The sequence below is a fragment of the Anarhichas minor genome, unplaced genomic scaffold (genome assembly GCF_050575085.1).
Source record: "Anarhichas minor isolate MPS153535 unplaced genomic scaffold, ASM5057508v1 ptg000014l, whole genome shotgun sequence".
Classification (NCBI taxonomy): Eukaryota; Metazoa; Chordata; class Actinopteri; order Perciformes; family Anarhichadidae; genus Anarhichas; species Anarhichas minor.
This window is the reverse complement of record NW_027466460.1, coordinates 13,576,018-13,599,396: the sequence shown is the minus strand read 5'-3', so window position 1 is coordinate 13,599,396 and position 23,379 is coordinate 13,576,018. Positions and strand designations below refer to the sequence as shown.

At 41.5% G+C, this 23,379-nt stretch overlaps 3 protein-coding genes across 3 annotated transcripts; 2 read left to right on the top strand and 1 right to left on the bottom strand.

Annotated features, from left to right (window-relative positions):
• Window positions 1-4,780: 4,780 nt before the first annotated feature.
• LOC142950046 (uncharacterized) lies at window positions 4,781-7,370 on the bottom strand. The gene is made up of 3 exons (XM_076091953.1): window positions 7,167-7,370; window positions 5,394-6,716; window positions 4,781-5,308 (listed from the first exon to the last, which is right to left on the bottom strand). The coding sequence occupies exons 1-3, from the start codon at window positions 7,331-7,333 to the stop codon at window positions 4,867-4,869; spliced, it is 1,932 nt and encodes a 643-aa protein (XP_075948068.1). The 5' UTR covers window positions 7,334-7,370; the 3' UTR covers window positions 4,781-4,866.
• A 976-nt stretch (window positions 7,371-8,346) lies between these two features.
• On the top strand, window positions 8,347-13,373 carry ears2 (glutamyl-tRNA synthetase 2, mitochondrial). The gene is made up of 10 exons (XM_076091588.1): window positions 8,347-8,667; window positions 9,162-9,317; window positions 9,457-9,646; window positions 9,803-9,953; window positions 10,094-10,415; window positions 10,539-10,647; window positions 11,278-11,431; window positions 11,624-11,754; window positions 11,843-11,978; window positions 13,095-13,373. The coding sequence occupies exons 1-10, from the start codon at window positions 8,535-8,537 to the stop codon at window positions 13,194-13,196; spliced, it is 1,584 nt and encodes a 527-aa protein (XP_075947703.1). The 5' UTR covers window positions 8,347-8,534; the 3' UTR covers window positions 13,197-13,373.
• A 1,322-nt stretch (window positions 13,374-14,695) lies between these two features.
• On the top strand, window positions 14,696-22,834 carry LOC142949761 (ADP-ribosylation factor-binding protein GGA2-like). The gene is made up of 16 exons (XM_076091587.1): window positions 14,696-14,849; window positions 15,748-15,832; window positions 16,307-16,382; window positions 16,941-17,039; window positions 17,746-17,869; window positions 18,055-18,155; window positions 18,235-18,315; window positions 18,420-18,557; window positions 18,796-19,009; window positions 19,118-19,297; window positions 19,384-19,451; window positions 19,544-19,656; window positions 19,918-20,066; window positions 20,186-20,355; window positions 20,681-20,791; window positions 21,574-22,834. The coding sequence occupies exons 1-16, from the start codon at window positions 14,807-14,809 to the stop codon at window positions 21,682-21,684; spliced, it is 1,863 nt and encodes a 620-aa protein (XP_075947702.1). The 5' UTR covers window positions 14,696-14,806; the 3' UTR covers window positions 21,685-22,834.
• The last annotated feature ends 545 nt before the right edge of the window (window positions 22,835-23,379 follow it).

Sequence of the window (23,379 nt, the reverse complement as noted above, 5' to 3'; positions counted from 1 at the left end):
GTCGCTGTCATTGGAAATGACGCTTGGAGCCTGTGTGTTTGGTGGCAGATATGAATCAGGGAGTGGCTGTGAGAAATGTTAACAGTAAGTGGCATTACCTTTAACTTAGTGGAACAAAGATGACACAAAAGATGCATTGGTGGAAAGAATGCTGAAACTCTACACCATTCACCTCCAAACAATGAACAAAAAGACCACGAGATATCACCCTTCTCGAAAAAAATATATTCTGTAAAATTAACAGTAGTCACAGTATTCATTACTAATGCCTTCATCTATGCAGTATAAAATCATCTCAAAGCAGTGTGTGTACTTTTAAAACAAAATATAACTCAAGAAAAGGGAGTTTCCCCATGATGGGTTTGATATGTGTCCCGATTCTCATGTTGTTGCTAATCTACTCACATCTCTCAGCATCTGTCATGGTAAAATGACAAATAAATAAAGCACACAGGTCAACATTGGTGTACCAGGGTTGGTACTGCGTGTGACTCCACTTCACTCCACTATAAATCAGGTGACCAGGTCATGAGAGATAAACAGGTTGTCTTGCTTAGCACTCTGTACAAATGTAGCAAATTGATATTGTGTGTCCTCTGTATGAACGTGTTAGCATTTTGCAATGCCACAAAGAAGTCTGACGAGTAGATGAAAAACATTTTACAGTGCTAAAATCTGTCCTATAACATGAAAATATGTACTCTAGCAAGTTACAATGAACATGATTACATACACATTCATTTGGAGTCATATTTCTGTCCTTCTAATGTAATGTAAGTCCAATATTCCAAGCTGGCTTGGTGCTTTGCTATCCTCACCAGTCCTTAACTTTGTCTGTGTGCTGTTTGGAGCTGGGCAGGTAATGTACAGTAGATTTATCAGAGCTTTTTTTTAGCCAAAAACAGCTGCCTGCTGCGGCTCGAAACTAGGTTGATAAGACCAGAGTTTGAAGGCCGTAGCACCAAAACAGTTATTCAAAATAAAAGACTCCATAGAGCTGTGGGGAGCCAGGTGATTATTCTTTACGACACATTACACACGGTCATTTGGTCTATTCTTAATATAAAAAATATTAATTAGTGCAGCTTTTTGTCCCCAAAGGAGAGGTGAGTCCCCACAATGTGACTGTGTGACCACAGTCTCCACAACGTATTAATATAAGTACACAAACACACACGCACACACACACACACGCACACACAGTCATGTTTTCATGAATTTTGGGGACATAACATTGACTTTGCATTAATGTCCTGGAGACATTGTTGTGCATTTTGTAATTTTAACGTAATCAGATTAATGTCCCCACCAGACGGGTATAACACGCCCACGAGTTCCCTTTTAACACTTTCACCCACTGATTCTTTCCTTCAAAGCCATTTGTTGCAACATACACCCATACATAGTTGGTTCCACTTCAAATGTTTGTTCAGGATCGTTCATCTTCATCACATATTTGTAGCTCTGGCAAGTGAAAGACAAATAGTGTTCTATATATTCTTTGTGACTAATTCACTATTTCCAAACCTGGAACTGAGCAGAAGTGGTGTGAAAATATTTGTATAACAAGGCTGGTTAATACACACACACACACACACACACACACACACACACACACACACACACAACCGCTCCCATTTTCCTTTTAGTTTTTTTGTATTCAAATTATGTAAGAAGAAAAAGACAATAGAATGGGGTCTGAAAGGATTTTGACAAAATCAAATGATGTTACACAATCCCCCACTAAAGGTTAACAGTTCAAATGTTATCTTATACATTATGAACTATAGATTACAAATGTTTTATTTGGAAGGTTATCACAAATGTACCTGTGATAGACTCAAATGTATTATATTATTTCTGTATCAACTCACCTATTCAAATCTGCTTTTAACCTGTGAAGCTAGTTATGTATGTTTTGTGTTGTTTCTTACAGTTATGTCATGTTCCTCGATGTAAAGATAGCAACGATGCAAGAAGTCAAGTGACATAATTTGATCATACTTTAAACAAAGAACATTTACTCAAGTAATGCACTTAAGTAATAATAATAAAATATAATAATGATAATAATAAAATAAAGGACAACGTCTGAGGTGCTGAGGGAGAGCGTTCCGGTGGGACGGAGCAGAAGGTCCGGTCCCCCCAGGGCACTTTGCGTGAGTATTTCCATTTGATACTACTTCATACTTATTCAACATTTTACCCCACTACATCATGATTCATTTGACAATTGTAGTTACTTTGCAAAATTTTTTGCATGCAAAATATAGTTATACATCTTCTGAAATATGGCGCTATAGAGTAACTAACATATAGAAGCTAAAACTGACACCACATTGAGGAAGTGCAACACTTCAATCATAGTATGTACACATTCATAAAAAGCATCAGTAATAACCTGAAAGGAAGCATTCTACATAAAGACTACTTTTACTTTTGATACTTTTAGTACAATTTGCGAATAATACTGTACTTCTAAGTGCAGGACTTTTACTGGTAAAGGAACTTTTGTACATTGTGGTGTTGCTATCTTTACTTAGTAGCATTTGCATCTTTCGTTCCTCATGAAGAACTTCATTCATAAAAGGCCATAAATAACACAGTACAATTTTAAATAATTAAAAGTAATTTTGTCAGCATTTATTATTCTTTAAAGGTCATTTATAAAGTCATCTTTTTATATTAGACTCACGCAGGTTTGAGCTCACCCTAACCCCATTTTAATGAGGCAGAATTTATTATTCCCACTGCTCAAATCCCCAAACAGCATGTTGTTGCCAGAAGCACACTCACACAACAAAAAGGACCAGATCGTGGTACCTTAAGTGATTACTTCACAGATTTGTTTTACCTTATTCGCATTCATCTATCATTGTATGACCTGCCACTGTACACCATAAGCTGTTTATTCTATCTTAAATACAATTAATATCAGTAAATAGGAGCAAGATCCAACCTTAACAACAACACCTAAACTATATATTATAACTATATTATATAATATAAAATGACATGAAATCAAAGCTACATTTCTTACCAAATCTCGGTGTTAGCCGGAGTCCTTCGGGAGCTGTAAAGTGCCGGCGTATAACTCGTTCTCTCGCTGTTGACACCGGAGACACAGGTGCACCAGTAAACTGCTGTAGGGTGTGTTGTTACTGACAATGGCACAGGTAATGCCGGCTGACTCCTTGGTGCTGCACAAGTGGGCCGGACAAGGTTGCCTTTTTTCTGCCTCACTGCAATTGGTTCGCTTCATGTGTTTATGTGCGTTCATTGACAGTCAGCTTTTCTGTACATGAACGTCTGAGTGAAAGAGAAAGAATGGAGACGCAAAGTATGAAGTTGCATCTTATTCTTGTTCAGCAGGTTGAACCTGCATATATAATATAAGCTATGTCTTCAATAAATCTAGTTAGAGTCACAAACGATTGAGTAAGTTTATCTTTGAGAGCAACACAGACCGTGCAGGAGTTTTCCTTTCATTTCCTTCATATATCTCACAATTATTTCAAGGTCTGCCAATGTGCTTTGACGCCTGAATTAAGAAATAACAAGTTACACCAGAGATCATCTTGTGATGGGATCACACCAACCGCGACACCAAATTAGGCGAGGGGGCGTAAAGTCATTGTGTCACTCCTCCCCCAGCCTACATCCTGCGCCTTTGCTCAGACCACACCCATCTTCAACCTCATCCTTCATTGTGAGCTCAAATAGTGTGTGAGGTTTCGGTTGTGACTATCGCGTTGACAAAATCAACAGACCATCAAAAATATAACCACCCGGCAAAGCTCTCAGAACAGTCTCTGAATGCAGGAGCACATTTTGCCACAATGACGTACAAACAATACCAGCCATGTCGATGCGTGCGCACGCACACACACACACACGCACACACACACACACACACACACACAGATCGAGTTAAACTGGTTTGTTAATCACCTGAGGTATTAAACAAGCTGAAATCAGCATGGTAGGAAGTGATTTGTGACTCAGTCCCACAGTAGAATAAACAGAACGCCAGCTTTCACACAGGAAACTGATTAAAGGATGTTATTGTAAAAGTAACCTGATGTTTACTCAGATATTGAAGAATGAAGTTAAAACTACTACAGCTACTAACTCACAGGTCACGCTACTTCTGTATTTCCGTCAGAGGGTAACGCCATGACTTGGTACGAGGGTGTTTTTGCAGTGTTTTCCTCAGTGGCACATTGCATCATAGCTCTCTGTACGAGTTCATGTATGAGACTACTTAAACTGGTGTCTCCCACCACCTGTTAGTTTAAATCATTTTGTTTTTTTGACTTCCCGTGAGTAAGTCTGTGTCGTGTCAATTTGTCTCCAGTTTTGCCCTTCGGTTACTGCTCCAGCATGTCTTTCTGCTCCATTGGGTTTCCTCTTCGTCCTACTACTCACTGCCAAACGTCACCTACTCCACACTGCTCGTTAAAGCTTCAGAATTCACTAAAAGGGATATTAAATTAGCTTGTGTTAACCACACACCTAATTTCAGGCATCCAACCAAAAAACCCATTGACTCTCAGACGAGTGCAAAAAATGCTGAGTCATTTATAGGTTTTAGGACTCATTCTTGCAGCGCTCTATCCCACAGAAAATTTATATTTGAAAACGTTTTTTCTAAGGGTATGTACAGGCGTTTTCCTAATGTAAAGTGATCCCGTATCCACATTTATTATCAGTATTATCAGCCTATTTCCCCTTCTTGTGACTAAACGTTGTGGACATAAAAGAGTCAAAACAAATACTATATTGGGAAATCAGTGTATAAAAAGGTTTTTACATACAGAACAGTACGTACGCGCACACACACACACACACACACACACACACCGTTTACAGTCCTTGGGCAACATGCCACTCATTATAGCAATCACGACTGGGAAGAAAGCACAAAGGCACATCACAGGAGGAGCACTTCACCGGCGTCTTCGCATGGCAATTTCTGCACTTCAGCCGACCACTGGTGCTGTGCCCCGTGATGTGCACGGGCCTGTGGTGTGATCCGCTTGGTGGAGGATGAGGAGGAGGAAGAGGAGGTGCGCGTCTGGCTGTGGAGGGAGACGCCGCCGCCGCCAGCTCCTCTACGAGGTTCTCTCTGAACGCCTTCTGATGCAGAGGTGTCTCTCCTCTACTCTTTGCGATGTCTTTGTGGAGGAGGAAGGCGTTCACGATTGCAATGTCCATGAATTGATAGAAGAACATCGTATACCACTTCTGGGTCCTGTGGGGGACTTTGTACGGCCCTGGCTGGGCGTTAGAGGCTCCACCCACGCACCTGGATGGACAGGAAAAAAAAACATTAAGAAAAATGTACCAAACCGTTAAATTTTAATTTTAATAAATAAAAAAATAGTACATACAGTCTGTACTCCTTCACCGCTGGTGGAACGGAGACGTCCTTCACCGCTGGTGGAACGGAGACGTCCTTCTCCGCTGGTGGAACGGAGACGTCCTTCACCGCTGGTGGAACGGAGACGTCCTTCTCCGCTGGTGGAACGGAGACGTCCTTCTCCGCTGGTGGAACGGAGACGTCCTTCTCCGCTGGTGGAACGGAGACGTCCTTCTCCGCTGGTGGAACGGAGACGTCCTTCTCCGCTGGTGGAACGGAGACGTCCTTCAACAGCCAGTGCCCATCTTCACATTTGATCCTCCTTTGCACTGTGTCCTCCGCATGGGCCGTGTGGATTGTTGAACACATGAAGACGTTCCTCGCGTCTCTCCACTGGATGAAGAGCAGAGAGTCCCTCCTGATCCAGCGTATACTGCCGCGGGGAGATTTGGAGTCCAGACTGTTTTTCATTTTCGGGAAACCGACTATGTTCGTGTGGATGGTTCCGCACGCCCAGATCCCCCTCTGAAGGAGGTCGCGGAAAAGGGTGGGACTTGTGTAAAAATTATCGACGAAGAGCTTGTAGCCGGTGCCCAGCAACCTCGTGTCGATCAGCTCCATCACCGAATCATAGCGGAGACCCTGGCCGCCGTTTCCCTGGAACTTTCCCTGGTAGATGAAAAAGTCCCACGTAAACCGGCTCCTGATGTCTGCCAGAACAAAGAGTTTAAATCCCCAGCGGAAAGGCTTCTTTTTAATATATTGCTTGGGCCCAAAGTGGGCTTTGGAGGCAACTATTTGCTCCTCAATGGCAATTTGCTGGCTAGGGTGATAGTTCCTGATGCAGGCGTCCCTCATCTCCAGGTAGAGTGGCTTTATTTTGCAGAGAGGATCGAAGGCTACTGTGCCCCTCTTTTGCTCATTTGCAGCATCCGCCGCCGGGCTACTGAGGCGAAGGGCCCGGCAGATCCTGAGGAACCTCGTGCAGGTCATTACCCGTCTCGGGAACGGCAAGCCGTACAGTTCCCCCCCTCGCCAGTAATCAGTTAACGCAGAGCATTTCACTAACCCCATGTAGACGACTAAGGACATGAATGAAAACATGTCCTGCAATGTCAGATCAATCCACGGGTCGGAGGCTGTTGAGTGAGTCGAGCCATGGTCATTGGTGTTTTGGACGATTGTCTGTAAAGTGGAGTTAGGAAAAAAAAGCTGGAAAAGCCGCAGGGCTGTGTAGGTAGCTCTGCGTCGGAGCTGGGGGCCTGGTGTACGGGTGGGTCTGAAGGTGGGCTGTGGTGGTGTTATGTCCGGATCGTCAGCGTCATTCCATCTCCCTCCCTCCAACAGGTCGCCACTGGGGAAACGCACGAGAAACAAGGATTAATGAACAGGCATACTGGGCACAGGGGCCCAAAGTGTCGGGGCCTCCTGGTCTTCACCTATAAAATGTCACTCGAAGGGAAACCAACCAGAGGGACACTAAACATCAGCGCAAAAAAAACATAAAACTATCACAAATAAATGCCAAACCACAACAATAAGGGTTGTTTTGCATTTCATTGATGAAAGAAAAAAAAAATCTACCAAAAGACCAAAACAACTACAAAGACACAAACAACACAGAGATGCGTAACGACTACAAACAACAACAAAAAGCTGCTTAACAACTTCAAAGTCTTGGTGTATTGATCCAAAGCAGTCTCATAATCCGCCCATGCACACAAGAATAATTCATAATTCAGACAAAAGCTTATATATGTCAAAATGTACAGATATATATTACATAATATAAAAGAATACTAACTTGTCTCCTCCCTGCAGAAACGGTGCATCTGCCTCGGAGTCAATAGACGACACGTGGCTCTCTTCGTCAGATATTTTGTCCAATGACTCGTCGCTTTCACGCTCAATACATTTTACACGCTTTTCTTGAAACGTGGGCATAGTTTTTTTAGTACGTTTCGCCATCATTCACTCTGCAAAGTCTAAAAACACCCCACTTTAACTGTTTCAGCACTGGCTCAGCCAGGAAACAGCATGTAGCGCGCTTTGCGCCTAGTCCCGCCCTACTCTGCTGTGATTGGCTATTGGCCATTTCATTGGCTCTATGAAGTGTCAGTCAACAATACTCGCGGTTGCTATTGGTTCAGTCTTTTTACAAAATAAGAGAGGCGGGTTGTGTGTAGGACTTTGCCAAGTTAGCGGAATGATCGACGTGAGACAGCATCCGGTTTTCAAAATAAGATGTCAACAAAGAGTATATACACATTTTATATATGGAAATAAGATTAAATGAATTATATTCACATTAAGAATAAAACATGATACTTGCATCTCGTGAGTTAAAGGGAAAAAAGCGTGAAGTGTCTTCAGTGTGTCAAAGTACTAAAAGTACGAGTACCTATTATAGAATATTACAGTATATTAGTTTGCTTTATCACTAATGAATACATGTTAGAGCATTTTTTATGTTGTAGCTTGTTAACATGGAGCCAGTTTTAGATGTGTGTACTATTACTAATTAGTATTATAGTACTGCATCATAACATTTCAATGTGAAAAGTAACTATAATCGTCAGACAGATTTAGTGGAGTTAAAGTACAATATTTCCCTCTGAAATACAGTGGAAAATGTTGATACTTGATTAAAGTACAAGTAGGCCTATTTTATTTTTAGCCCAATTTTTTAAACTTGGGCTGAGGTTCTTATTTTACTTTCGCTTGTGTTATTTAAAAAAAAACAAAAAAAACATATATATACCTATATATATATATATATATATATATATATATACATATACAGAGTGTTGTTGGAGGGAGCCTGAAATCCAATATTTCCATTGCCAACGACCGCTTCTTTGTAATTGTTGTGGATTTGATAATAAAGAAGGAGAAATTATGTATTCCTCCGCTGGGTGGCAGTAGGCTCCTTCAGGACGCTCAACTCGTCTTCCGGTCCTGTTTCGACGAAGAAGAAAAAAGCCTCAAATCGTGTTTGACCCAAACAAACGCCTCCAAACCTACGAACCACAGACTGTACACATGTGAGGGACAACTTTTTGGTATTATAAGGTCTCGTGTTTTTGTTTTGCTGTCGTTGAAATGCAGTTTCAGTAATTGTCGTCAACATTTACGAAGCTGGAAGCTAGCTTAGCGAATGTAAAACTGTAATATGATGCAGTTGAGATGTGTTTGGTGCCTGTCAGCGGTGAGAAACAGGCCGGTTAAACTCCAGCTGAAGGCTACAAGACGCTGCTCAACGGTTCAGGGTGAAGTGAGGGTCAGGTTTGCACCCAGTCCGACAGGTAAGGTCCTCAACCTGAATACTGTCAAACTGTCTTGTAAGGTCATCCAGAGGGATAGCTAGCAACTGGGTCAATTTTTATCTTTTTACCACACCACACATTCCCCATCAAAGATCAACAAATCAGCTCGTCCCAGCGAGAGAGGGCTGGAAGTTAATGAATGCTCACCTTCAACATATTTTAGCTTTTGGACCACACAATTCTCTGGAGTTAATATGAATTTTTGGGTAACAGGAGTCAGAAACAATCCTACACAGCCATCACGGGAATCTAATTGTTCAAATGAATACTACTCATGATATTAGTACCAACTGTGCAGAAATACCGGGTTTAAACAGAATAAAGAAGAAAAGCTGCACAGGATTCAAGCTACTCGCTGCAGCCCTAGTTAACTTTTTCTCTTTATTAATATTGTTCTGCATCTGAAAAACAGTCTCTTTGGATATTTTTGTCATTATTCTGATGTTGTAACTATACATTATTCTGTGCTGCAGGTTTCTTACACCTCGGAGGCCTCAGAACCGCTCTCTACAATTACATCTTTGCCAAGAAGTATGGCGGCTCGTTCATCCTGCGCCTGGAGGACACGGATCAGAGCAGGCTGGTACCTGGTGCTGCAGAGTCCATCGAGGACATGCTGGAGTGGGCCGGTAGGGTCTGAAGTCATGTGATCCATCACGGTTATTGGATCAATCTGATCAGTACATTTAGTACTGAATAATATCTTAATAAAATGTCCCTGTTTACGGTCATTCTTGGGATTTTACCTAAGCTCCCTCTCACCTCCAGGTGTACCTCCAGATGAGGGTCCTCGTCGAGGTGGGTTGGTCGGTCCATACCTGCAGTCTCAGAGACTGGACCTCTACAGTCAGACTGCCCAGCAGCTTGTCGGGAGCGATCACGCCTACTGCTGTTTCTGCAGCTCTCAGAGACTCGACTTGCTAAAAAAAGAGGCCTTAAGGACGGGACAGACGCCGAGGTGGCTGCAACACGAACGCACACGCTATTTACAGTTTCACCTCATCATCCTCTCCCAGGGTTGAAGATAACATACAGCCGTACTTCAGGACGTTTTCGTCAGATTTAAAGCAGCGGCTGTGTCGCGCTCTCTCTTTCTCTCTCTCTCCCCCCACAGGTATGATAACAGGTGTCGTCACCTCCGGGCCGGGCAGGTCCAGGAGAAACTGGCTCAGGGAGTGCCACATGTGATCAGGTTTCGTCTGGATGCAGGTGTCGAGCCTTTTCAGGATCTGATCTTTGGACGTAATCATCACGAGGTGGCCCAGGTCAGATTTGTAGTGTTTCAGTGGGGTTCATACTAAATTATGTCTGATAGAGTCACTCATCTATTAAGGTTGTGAGGTCCATCAATTCTCCCTTTCTCTCTGCTGTTTTTATGCATTATTACTTTTGTTGTTGTTTTTAGGTGGAGGGCGACCCTGTAGTGATGAAAGCAGATGGTTTCCCCACCTACCACCTTGCTAACATAGTAGATGATCATTACATGAGGATCAGCCACGTGCTACGGGGGTCTGAGTGGCTCATCTCCACCTCCAAACACCTCCTCATGTACCGGGCTCTTGGATGGCAGCCGCCCACCTTCGGACATCTGCCGCTCCTGATGAACAAAGACGGCACTAAACTGTCCAAGAGGCAGGGGGATATTTTCATTCAGAGCTTCCAGAGAGACGGAGTCCTGCCCGAGGCCCTGCTGGACATCACCACCAACTGTGGGTCTGGATTCAACAGTGAGTGACGGAGGAGAGGGAATGAACAGCACACATATTTAGCATTTACAATTACGTCTAGAAACAGAGATCTGCCTTAATACAAAGATTACATGCTCCGAAATTACTTGTGTTGCTTTACAGCCAATCGAATTGGACGGAGGTTAGATGAACTGATCTCTGAGTTTAACCCTTCAAAGATCACAACACATTCTGCTCTGTTAGACCTGGAAAGACTACCAGAGTTCAACAGGTAAGTCAGAGCTCTTTGTACTGTATTGTCATGTTTATCATAATAACAGAAGGACAGCAGTGTTGCTCTGTGGAAATAGAGATGCCTGTTGCTCATCAAAGTACAGCACCGCCCAAGATGACTGTAACTGGTTTAAATAAATAAATAAACCGGAGCCCCCCCCCCCCCCCCCCCCCGTCTGGAAATCAAAGTGTAAAAACAAGGTGTTTTGTGTTATCATGTTATTATCGTCTTATGTGAACTAAGTGACTTCCTGGAGTCTTGTTATCTCTGTGAGGTCATCAGGCAACCAACAGAGACGAGTTCAGGAAGTTGCTGCACGAAATGCTCCTCCACATCACCCCCCAAAAAACCACAAACTGACGTTTTTAAACTTTGGTTTATAAGAGACCCAGGCTAGCTGTTTCCTCCTGTTTTGAGTCTTCATGCTAAGCCAAGCTAAGCTAAGCGGCTGCTGGCCGTGGCTTTATATTTACCAGACAGTTATGAGTCATCTTCCTCTGCAAATAAGCACATTTCCTAAAATGTTTCATTTTTTCTTTCAATGTCCGCTAGATGCTAGCGTGGTTGTTATTGTCTCCCCTATAAAGGTAATTGTTCATTTATCAGTAAACTCTCTGATTGGGGCAGAATTCACCTGAAGCGCCGTATTGAAGATGAGGAGCAGTGTCTTCTGTTGATAAGAGATCTGCAGGGACAGATCCAGCAGGCCTGTACAGCACAGATCCAGGATGAGGAAGTACTACATGAGGACTATATCAGGCGGGTGCTGCATCTTCGTAAGGTAACCACAACAGCATACTCACAAATATGTATTCAAACCATGTTACCATGTGTTCATATTACATTTTTAACATGCTAAATGTTAGATGCTTAAAGTTGTTAACTATCTGACGTGGCTTCTACTCTTATGTCTCAATACTGCTGCCGTGTCTCTCACAGTAATAATGAAACTGGTCTCTTCCCCTCTCTACAGGGTCACATATCCTCCCTTAAGGAGCTTGTGAGTCCTGCTTACTCTTACCTGTGGGTTCGTCCTTCCGTCTCCAGCCAGCAGGTGGCAGCGCTCACCACAGAGGCCCAGCACATTGCTTCATTAGTGCTCAAGTATGTCGTATTAGTTAAATCTCTCCAACTGCATGTTTCACTTTACCTTACAGGATTATAAACATGTGTGTGTGTGTGTGCATTGCAGATTAATAGCTGAGCGAGGTGAGGAGCTGGCAGTGGATCGCCTCAATAAAGATCTGAAGACTCTGGCTAAGCAGATTAAAGCCACCAAATACAGAGAAGTGATGAAGCTGTTACGTCTGGCTCTCAGTGGTCTGCAGGTACCTGAACGCAACATGTTAATTTTTAAGACTGATAGTGACACAAACACTACAGCTTAGTGGTGGTGACTTGAAGTCCTGCCACCGTGGTGTAGTTTCTTCACAGCCTAAAGTTGGCTTTTTACTTCTGGCACGTGCATTTATGCATCAAAAATCCCATTGAGGTAACCAGTACGCCATAAACAAAAATGCATCAACCCTTCAGCATTGTGGGTCATTGTCTATGGTTAAGTTGCACTGTGGGTAATGTAGGCTCCAGGTTGTGACAATTAAGAACAATGTGTGGAGTGAAAAATGCAATATTTTTGGTTCTGCTGCATGGAGATTTTATTTCAAACTGATCAGACTCGACGAGCCTTTAAGGCGGTGCTGATTCTGTGCCGACACAGGGGATTGTGTCTTGTTTGGTGCTCTACCCTCACTGTGTTTCGTTCCAGTCCCAATATTAATCACAAGAGTTTGCAGTTATGTCCAGTCCTCACAATATCTCCATAAAATGATCTAAATTATAGCTTGTGATCATACTTTTCCAGCATCAACAGAACGAATCCAGCTTCATTCTGCCGGCTGCTCTCTCGGTTAACAAATCAAAGATGAACAGTTTTTCTGAGCCTTTTATTGCCATCGGTATTGTTCTGTCTGCCTCAGTAACAGCACCTGCATTGTAATATTTTAAGATCATTTTGACTCTCAGAGGAACTGATAACATCCTTTTTAATTATTTTTTTACAGCTCACTTGCTATTTTCATTTCTGCAACTGCATTTTTCAAACTCCACCTCTGCAATGCATCCAACCAGCTTTAGCTGTATTCATCAAAAATGACACAATTTTTGCTGACTGTTTCAATTGCACAAGTCCCCTTTTTTAATTTCTGTCCATGGCATCACTAAGCTAAACTCAAAAATAGCATGTTTTAAAAATGATAGTAATGACTAAAGCCTCAGAACCCCTGCTGTGACTCACTCACCACAGTAACCCTGCTGCAGACAGAATGTGGAAAGAGGAAGTTGATTCTGATTGCTTCTCACAGAGGTTACGGCCTGTTTGCTGACTGTGCGGTTTGATTGCGTTACTTCACTGACCTCCGATCATCTGTTCTCTCCTGAACCTGCAGCAGGGGCCCAGTGTGGCCGAGATGATGGTGTCTTTGGGGCCCGCAGAGATCAGCCATCGATTCCAGAAACTCTCGCTGCTTTCAGAGACGAGTCAAACCTAACGGATACCTGATGAAGACGAGCTGCTGTTGAAGACAGTATGTGGAGAGTTACGTGAAACCACCTTCTGATTCAGCCAAAGCTAACTGGGACACATTTAAAACCTGCTGCACTCCACTGAGTTAATTTGAATAATACTTGAATTATTATAAATGTTTTATAAAAGGGATGAAAACTGATTGTTCTCACGTGGTCTGTGTGTTTTATTCATCTCTGTGAGATTTTACAGGACCAGGCAGCCGAGGACGGGAAGTACCCGCTGTACTTTTATGCAAATTTTCTTGTGCTTTCTCCTGCAAATCGTTTTATTTATTTTTTTTTTAAACTATAACAGACGGATGTATAGTACATTCACAAGAAAAGCCTTTCCAAGAAGTCATCAATACCAAACATTTTAGCTTTCCTCCGTCATGCCAATAGTGGGACACTAAAAGCAGCTGTCATAAATTAAGTAATAGCTCTTATAGTTTTTTTTTTTTTTTTTTTTAGATGTCAAATTCGAGTAATGTGGAGGTTGGGAGAAGAAATTCACTGTAATGGATTTGTGTAGAATTTAATACTGATCATTACTGTTGTATTTTTTTATTGACAATTAAGTAACTGAAGTACAGTTTTGATGTACGTATACTTAAATGGCCCCTTTTTGCTGCTTTGTACCTCTACGTCAATACAATTCAGTCACAAATATTGTAGTTTTTACTCCACCACACTTGTTTGACAGCTATAGTTGGTACTTTATTCACTGTTAAAGATTTCACAGGCAAAATTAAACTACCCAACAGCCTACAAACTACTTAAAACTAGCTCCACCTCAACCAGGTACTCGTAGCCGTGAAATGCTAAACACGTGCACATGCAGAAGTATTAAGAATGCAGTGCTAAAATATATAATATATGCAAAACTCACAGAGGTTAGTTTGATAAGTACATTTGCTTTGGTTCCCTTGTAATGGAACAGAACACGGGACAGTACACAACACGGGACACATGCACACATATACAGTATATCATTATATGGGTACTTTAATATATTACTACTTGTACTTAGGTAAAGGACTTAACCACTTTTATACGTGCAATATATAAGTGTCAGTAAGAGATATACTGTTATATAGTATTTCAATATTCCTACTGGTTTATTAACACGTATGAACATATTTTATAGTTGCTGGTTGAGGAATTCCAATTTCTTTTGCATAGTCTAATAGAATAACTCGCTATAACAATTCATATTTTATGATCTCGGCATGAGCTCTGTATCTAAAAGAATTACTTGAGTAACGTTTCATGTACTTCGTTATTTAGCACTGGTAGTCGGTAATATGAGTAAAAAGGGCAATATTTGCATCTGAAATGTAGGCAAGTAGAAGTAGCGGAACATTTAATTATTCAAGTACAACTGCCTCAGAATTGCACGTAAGTGTAACACTTGAGTAAATGTGCAGTGCTATGTAGCGCTGCTGAGGAGAGGGGTGTGATAGTTTGGCTGGTGTGTCAGGAGGGTGACTGGGCGTGAGTGTCACATGTCAGTTTGACACCTCCGCTTCCCCCACAGAAGACGCGCACCGCTCGGCTACTAAACCTCTCTGGAGCTGCAGGAGAAAGGACGGCAATGGCGACCGCGGACAGCCAGGCAACGTTTGAGTCATGGCTCAGTAAGTAAACGGGGAAATATATAGAAGCGTTTTGTTTAGCTAAATTAATCTCCTCACATCTGAACTAATTTTGTTGTTTGCTAACGTCACAGCAACGGTCGGCTCGTGCCGTGAGTTTGACTTTATTACAGTAATAACTGCTTAGATTTTCAGTTGAGTTCTACAATGTGTCGTTTTATTTTAACTTTATAGGAATAAGTTTCGTATTGGTGCAGAAAGTATCAGTTGGAACAGGAAGTTGGTTAGACCATGCGCGCGCCTATAGCCAGCGCTGGAGCGCTGTGTTGTGTTTGCGCTCATGTGCACGCGCATCGTGGCAGAACATTCGTATACATTCTTCAATTGCTGAATGAAGTTTTATTTTGAGTAAAAGTAGCAAAACTACCATGGAGGAATACACACTGACAAGTTAAAGACCAGCATTTAAACCCAGTAAAATGTACCTAGATATGAAAAGGACTGCTCTTAAATTTCCTTCAGATTAAAGTTTGACATCCTCTTTGTCTTTCTTTAGCTTTTTAGATATTTTGTTGTTTACAATGTGGCTCACGATTAGAGATATAAGTACTATTTATCATGAGCAATGCGACATCTGAATCTTCAAAGTAAATAAAAACTCCATTCAACAGATAAATGAAGGGGAGAAAAGTCTAATGAAAGGCAACAAGTTAAGTTGTAGGATCTTGAAATAGTAGTAAAAGTAAAATAACTTTAGTAGAACTACGTACTATACTTGGCATAACACAGGTATTGATTCCCTGTTTTCGGTGTAAATCTGTCCATCTTTCATTTTCACTTCCTCATTAAATTGTGTAATTGTTTGCATATATTTGATCCAATTCATGCACATCATGAAAATATGTTTGTGTACGTTCAATCTGTTTCTCTGGTGTTCCAGACCAGGCCACAGACCCAAACAACCAGGAGGACAGATGGGACTGCATCCAGGGCTTCTACCAGCTCGTTGACCAGGAGACTGATGGGTAAACTGAACACAGTCTGCGCACCTCATCAAAGTTGTTTCCTTCTTTTTAAGGTGTTCGCACACATCGCCAAGTAGATCCTCGGATCATCCTCTGAGCTGAAGTTTTCGGGGGAGGCTGTTTGCTTCGAGAAGTCACTTTATTGTATTTGCGGCGTTTGAGAAAGAGTTGCTTCACATCCATGTTGCAGAAACAGCCGCTCAGTTGCACCATCATGCAAGAGAGAGGAGGACGTCTGCAGCACCTTTCTGCCCTTTTGACCCTTTTCTTAGTTTCAATATCAATGTGTTATAATGTCTTCATGTAACGTAAATTAAAAGCAAGCATGGATGAAAACGTTTTTTAGGTTTTCATCCGTTCCTTTTAGCTTTAATCAAGCATTGCTATGTGAATAGTACTTATTTAAATGTCGGTAAAACATGATGCTCACGGTCTACTCGGGCATTTTAAATGTGACTTGTTTTCTGCTCTCAGGCCACAGGTAGCCGTTCGTCTTCTCGCCCATAAAATCCAGTCTCCACAGGAGAAAGAGGCTCTGCAGGCTCTCACTGTAAGTCATCACATTCTTCATCTCTACATGTAGTACACAGATGATACACGTGACGCAGTTTTATCTGTTGTTAAATATCCAGTGTATTCGTCTGAGAAGTTCCCAGAAGCAACAAGCAACTTCACATATACACATCTGTTTTTATTTAATGCAACTTATTATGGGTTATGCACGGTATTTGTCACAGCATCTTTTAAAGGTACCGACCATTCATTGAAAAATAAATGTCTTTGTTCCGACCCTGGTAGAGGGGCGGGCCTGTGAAGAATATCTGTGACTAAATTTCATCACATGGCCCGAGAGACATGAGGGTTTTAATTGGCATTTTGAATCTGCTGTGACAGCGCACGGTTTGTCATATAATGTAACTTAGGGAAGCTTCATGAGCCTCATGTCATGTTCTCTTTTAAGGTGGTTAACCATGAAACACGCTGTGACAAATCCGTTCTCTCTTTCATCTTTGTGTTGCGTAAAACCAAGAGGCTTTTGTTTCTTTCATTTTCACATGTGGAGAAAGCTTCCGTTGATCATGATTTATTCTGACTTGGTGCTTTCCAGGTTCTCGAGGCATGTATGAACAACTGCGGGAAGAGGTTCCACAGCGAGGCCGCCAAGTTTCGCTTTCTCAATGAGCTCATCAAACTCTTAACGCCAAAGGTAATAATAGAGAGACAGGTGTCCTTAGCTCCTTATGCGTGCATGTACCAATACCATTTCATTAATTACTCATTCATTATATAATCAAGGGTAATGTGACTGGTCTGCTCTGAGCTATTTGGGGAAAAGGCAATGACGACACACTTTTGACTTTTGAAATCTGACTTTACTGGTCACAAGTAACAAAGTGCTTCTCTCAAGACGGCAAAGTAAAAATCAACAAATAGCGAAATAGATTCATGTAATATAAAAGGACAAATAAAAAAGTCTGAGAATGAAAGTATAATCCAGATGAGCTCTGGGATAAAACCATTTCAAGAACCATTTTTCAGTTTTAAGAAACACAGGAACCATAAATGCAGATCTAGAGGTCTAAACACCAATTTTAATCAAAATGATAGTCGAAAGAACCAAAAAATCCTTTCAAAAAGTATCAATCAGTTCAATTTATTAACAACATGTTGGCTCTCAGACCTTCATCAGTCAAATTCATACAAATAAACAAATTAAAGTCAATAAGCTCTTTGTGTAAACAAAACCATACTGAGCTCTTTCAGTTGAAAACTTAGTGGTACATTAACAAATCATCTACTACGCTACAAAAATATATATCCACTGCTGAATCAAATAGAAAAATACAGATCAACATGAATAGAAGTGTAAAGAGTTAAAGACGTGACTGACCTGGTTGATCTTTTCTGAGCAGTACTTTGGCGCGTGGACTCCACAGAAAGTGAAAGACAGAGTGACGGAGGTCCTCTACGGCTGGACTCTTTGGCTAAAGGACGAACCCAAGATTCAGGAAGCTTACAACATGCTCAAGAAACAAGGTCTGGATGCAACAGATACACCTAAACTCTTGAGACTAACCTCACCAACAACACCTCAATTATTCACATGATATATTACGAGTTTAGAGGCACATAAAAGAGTGATCTATATTGTAATGTGTTGCTTTGTGTTATGTCCTTCCCCCTCGAATAAATCCATCTTGCCCTTCTTTTTGTTATTTAAGGTATTGTGAAGAAAGATCCCAAACTACCAGACACAGTTATAATGGCGCCTCCAACACAAAGAACCACAGACTCTGTGTTTGACCAGGAGGACAAGGCCACAGTGAGTGTTTGTGTTTAATATTCGCAAATGTAACGTAAACTTTCATCCTGCTAAAAACAGGATGTTTCTGTATCATCAGCTGTTAGCCAGATTACTGAAAAGCGCCCGTCTTGAAGACCTGGAAACAGCCAACAGACTCATTAAAAGCACCATGAAAGAGGTGAGCGGTGCTGGTGGCCATGTTTGCATGCATGCAGCTGTAATAATTGTATGAGTTTGACATTGATTTGTTTATGTGTGTGTGTGTGTGTGTGTGTGTTTCAGGAGCAGGAGAAGGCAGAGAAATTGTCAAAGCGTGAATCGACTCTGAAGGAGGTGGAGAGCAGCACCGAGCATCTCAGAGAGCTGCTGGACGAGCACACGATCGCTGGAACCTCGTTACAGCCGAATGATGACGTGAAGGTAAAGGCCAATCCCGATGAAGGTCCCACAGAAATGTTCCAGTAGTTTTCATCACTATAATTAGTTATTCACATAATCATCTGTGTGAATTTGGTTCAGTGCAACATGTTGCTTCTCTTCTAGTACAACTGGTTCACGCTGGTCTGTCCCTTGTATGAAGAGATCATCATTGCTAAATAGAAAGATAGTGCAGCCTGGTTCATATCCCCCCCCCCCTCCCCTCCCTCCCCGGCTGCAGGCCTTGTACGAGCGCTGTGATGGACTGAGGCCCAGCTTGTTCCGCCTGGCCAGCGACACGATGGACGACGACGCAGCTCTGGCGCAGATCCTGGCGGCTAACGACGAGCTAACGCTAGTAGTGAACAGCTACAAAGACCGGGTGGGAAAGAGAGAGTGTAACGGCGGACGAGAAAGAAGTAGAAGTGAGGAAGAAGTGGAGGGTAAAAGTAACGGTAGGCCTCATTTTGTCCGCTGTTCTGTTCTTTCTTAGTAGTCCCTGTGGACAACAGCTTGTTTGTGTGTTTGCTCATCTTTGAGTCTGTCTCGTCTTGTTCCTCCAGCTCCGAAGAGTCCCAGAGAGATTAAAAGCTACCACCTCATCGACCTGTCAGCGCTGGACTCTCCGCGCACACACAGAAAAGCTGATTCACCAGCATCCTTTGACTCCTCTTCGCCCATGTTTTCCTCTCTTCTGGAAAGTACCTTCCATTCAGCGGCTGAACAGGACTTCAATGAATTAGGTAGGCCTGCATTCGTACCCTAGCTTGTTCTCTCACTCTCACAGTGATGACTCATAATGTAATGATGTTCTGTCCTGTGACTACAGAGTTAGATCATCTGGTCTCAAAACAGACTCCAGGGACCACAACGTCGTATTATGAAGAACTTCTACAGGTGAAGCTTGGATGTAAAGTTTAAAGATAAATCTTTTTTTTAAAGATTTTGTTTGGAAGAGTGTTTAACACAGTTTTGTCTTCTTCTGTCAGCTCAATGGAGAAGTTCAGATGAAGAATGCTGAGCAGAACGGAGGGAGAGGTGTGGTGTTGAGAGCCCGTGGATGTGGGGGGAGCAGTGCTTCATCTAACGGGACTAGCATTTGGTGAGGATGGAGGAAAGAAAGAAACCATTGTAGACTGCCCAAATCAGAAATTACATTTAGAAGGAAAAGTCTATAACGGAGTCACACCAATAATATCCGCCTGCTGATGTGTGTTGCTGGACAAACGAAACTAAATTGCAAAGCAGTAAACAAACAAAATTGCCTTCTTGTATCAGTATATATGACTCATAATCATCTCAATTCATGTTTCATTTAGTTTTGTTCTCCGCCTTTATCTACTGTCCATATTTCTTCTATCAGGTCACTCCCTCACGATCAACAATTTACTACAGAGTCGGAATCACCGTCCAAGTCGCAGAACCAGCTCAGTGAAATATCTGGATATCCTGGGAAATTTACCCCAGAACTCCTGAAAAACATCTTTGTTCCAATGGAAACCATCAAATCCAGTATGTTCATTTGGCCAAACAGCTGGCTGAACTTTGTGTTTCATAGTTCCTTTATTACGTGTTTATCGCCCACTGGATAACCTGTGCTAAATGTCTGTTTCTTTTCTTGTGTGCGATAGGAAATCTTGAGCCGATCACCGTGTACGATCACGGCGGCGTCCACGTCTCTCTCCATTTTGCCAAAGACTCTCCGCCGGGTCATCCAGGTGTCGCCGTGGTCGTCATCTCCACGGTGAACACATCTGCCCTCTGTGTGAAAGACTTCCTGTTCCAAGCTGCTGTTCCAAAGGTATGAAAAAAACAACTGCAATTCTTCTTTCACATGTAAGTGCCATGTTCGGTTATAAACAGCTGCTACATCTTCCCCCGTAGTGTCTCTGTTTCAAGCAGATGCCCAGTGCTGATTGGTCGCTGCTCCTTTATACCGATTATGTTAGTTTCATCGTGTTACTGGAGACACTTCAGATTGGCCAGACTGTGAAAAATCTTCAATTTGCTTTCTTTTTTTTTTACATTTTATTCACATTTATCATTCGACGATTTGCTGTGCCGACCGGTTTTCCATGAATGAGTTGAATATCCATTTAAATGTCATTTTATTACTTGTCCTGCAGACGGTATTGGTGAAACTTCAGCCTGCCTCGGGGACAAACTTACCTTCATACAACCCTCTCCTGCCTCCGCCGGCCATCTCCCAGGTCCTCCTGTTGGCTAATCCTCAGAATGTGAGTTTGAGGAGCGCTGCTGATTTACATTAAAAGCTCAACATGCGAGTGATGACTTCACTGTTTAGCATCAGTGGTGGCGGAAGTACTCAGATCTTTTACTTAAAAAGTAGCAGTACTACATTAGTACAAGCACAAGTACAAATATAAGCAAGAAATATAACCAAAAGTAAGTACTTGTTATGCAGAAAAGCCCAGTTCAGAATTATTGTTGATTCATTATTGTGTTCATCACTTTAATGTTGCAGCTTGTAACGGTGGAGCTGGTTTAATTACTTTAGAACCTGCTGGGTAGCTTGTGTATATTTAGCCTGGAACACCAAAGAAACAAAGGATATTCACGGGACTTTCCGTGGGTGTTGAGGTGCTGCAGTGTTTATTCATGGGCAAAATGAAACCAACGCCGTACATTTACTGTTAATTTCTTCTCTGCTCTGATCGCAATACCTGTCCGCTCCGACCATATCTCTCTTTCTCGCTCTCTTAATCCCATATATGTATGTATGTATGTGTGTGTGTGTGTGCGTCTTTTAATTAATTATTGGTTTGAATTCTGTGAACTTTGACTGTCAATCAAAACTAATAATGTCCTACAGCCAATGGCGTTGCTTTTATATAGCAGCTGCGAGTGACTTTCACTTTTCACTGGCGGATTGCCTGCTAATTTTACACTCTGGTCATAGTATGGTTTGCCATAAAAAGTCATAATATAGGGTGTAATAAAAAAGTCATAGTATAGTATGTCATAAAAAACATCTCACATGTTTGGCCTCTTCCTGTAGCGGAGGGTGCGTCTACGCTACAAGCTGACACTGACACATGGAGACCATCGGCTGAACGAGAACGGAGAGATCGACAACTTTCCTGACTGGACCTCTTTGATCGGCCACTAAAAAAAAAAACAGCTTTGACTGAAAACAAAAAAACTCTGGACCTGAAATCTAGATTGTGAAAGCAAAAGAGAGTAACATGAAGAAAAACCCAACAAAAAGGTGGGAGATGCCTGCAGTCGACCCTCAAGAGGGAAACAACAAACAAATGTCAAAGCTGTATTTTCGGAAATTATTATGTTTTCTGATACATTGATGATAAAACCTCAGAAAGATTTATATTACTCTTAAAAGGTGAGTAAACTCTATATGGCATGTTAAAATGTCACAGTTCTGGTGGGTTTGGTGAATCCCTAATTCTTCCTGTTCAGGTTCCTTCTGCTGTTTCATCAGCTGCTGCCTCCTGCCTGTTGTTGAGGCGCAGTTTGATAGCGGTTTGTTCACGTGTACACTGACGTATTTATTTGCACTTGAGCATTTGTGACCTAAAAAAAAATCCAGTGCCTTAAGATGGAAGATGTGATGTTTTTAATATGTATTTATGTTAAGAATGAGGTTGTCTTAAGGAAATGAATGTGTGAGAAACTTGTCAGAAAACATTGCATTTGCAGGTCATTTGCTGGATTTGACTGCATAATTGATGAAAAACGTAACGATGTAAATGCACTGACGTCACATTTTATACAAGCTGTGTTTTGAAACACTGCGACTTAAAACACGAGCAAATGAGGGAAAGATCTTCACCACTACGACTAAACTTTGGGAGCATTTAGAAAACCAAATAAATCGCCAAAAACATCAAGCACAAGCAAATCAAGAAACACTTCTCTGAACCTCGAGACATGTGGCATAAAGAAATGTGCTACAAATACAGGAAACGGGCACAAACAGGACAATGTAAATGATCCTTTGAAGTATTTTTTCACGTGACGAAAGTTGTCACAGTTAATTTCTTGATTTGCTTTGTTTTCTTAAGTTTGTTTTTACGACATGCTCTGTCACTGTTGATTTCATGTGTTCAGTGTTTCCTCACCAGCTGTTTTATACTGTGAAGCTTTATCATTTTCAGCCCAGAGCAAAACAATTCTGTGCAGCTGAACCTGTTCATCATCTCATACTGTCAGATATACACATGTTTAAAACGGCTTGCAAGTAAAGTTGGTCAAAACAATTTTCGACGACTTAATAAAGCCAACGTGGATGTTTCTGTAAATGCTTCCATCCTATTGTTGCTCTGCCACATGTCATCAATAAATACACACGGTCTGAAACACAGTGCACAAAAAATAAAGGTTTTTATGATAATATAATGTTATAATTTATAAATTATTACTATTATTTATTATTCTCGTCATTCAGACAACTCTTGAGATTTAAACAGCTTGTTTAATCAATCCAGCAGTACAAAGCTTATATTTATTAAGCTTAAAGTTATGCAGTTTCCCATCAAGAAAAACTGGATTTGTTTTCTCAAAACTGACTTTATTGATGACACACTATACAATGAATTATGTTTTTTACATACTTTACAATGACTTACGATGCTATTTCAACATAATATACTCTGACTTCTCATGATTTTTTAAAAAAATACTCTTGACTTTTTAATATACTATGCTATGAATTCTTCATGACATTTACTATACTATGATTTCTATCGACATACTACGCTATGACATTTTTTACAAAAAAGTAATTAAATGCCATAGTATTGTATGTCGAAGAGATAAAAAAAGTCATAGTATAATATTTATAAAA

What these genes read in the sequence shown, in the direction of transcription:
- LOC142950046 (XM_076091953.1), bottom strand. Translation starts at nt 7,333, where the DNA reads ATGATGGCGAAACGTACTAAAAAAACTATGCCCACGTTTCAAGAAAAG. An exon ending in TTTCTGCAGGGAGGAGACAA is followed by an intron (nt 6,717 to 7,166) that starts GTTAGTATTCTT and finishes GCGTTTCCCCAG; the next exon opens with TGGCGACCTGTTGGAGGGAG. An exon ending in GCGGTGAAGGAGTACAGACT is followed by an intron (nt 5,309 to 5,393) that starts GTATGTACTATT and finishes CTGTCCATCCAG; the next exon opens with GTGCGTGGGTGGAGCCTCTA.
- ears2 (XM_076091588.1), top strand. Translation starts at nt 8,535, where the DNA reads ATGATGCAGTTGAGATGTGTTTGGTGCCTGTCAGCGGTGAGAAACAGG. An exon ending in CTGTGGGTCTGGATTCAACA is followed by an intron (nt 10,416 to 10,538) that starts GTGAGTGACGGA and finishes GTTGCTTTACAG; the next exon opens with CCAATCGAATTGGACGGAGG. An exon ending in TGGCTCTCAGTGGTCTGCAG is followed by an intron (nt 11,979 to 13,094) that starts GTACCTGAACGC and finishes CTGAACCTGCAG; the next exon opens with CAGGGGCCCAGTGTGGCCGA.
- LOC142949761 (XM_076091587.1), top strand. Translation starts at nt 14,807, where the DNA reads ATGGCGACCGCGGACAGCCAGGCAACGTTTGAGTCATGGCTCA. An exon ending in GTTGACCAGGAGACTGATGG is followed by an intron (nt 15,833 to 16,306) that starts GTAAACTGAACA and finishes TTCTGCTCTCAG; the next exon opens with GCCACAGGTAGCCGTTCGTC. An exon ending in ACAGGACTTCAATGAATTAG is followed by an intron (nt 19,298 to 19,383) that starts GTAGGCCTGCAT and finishes CTGTGACTACAG; the next exon opens with AGTTAGATCATCTGGTCTCA.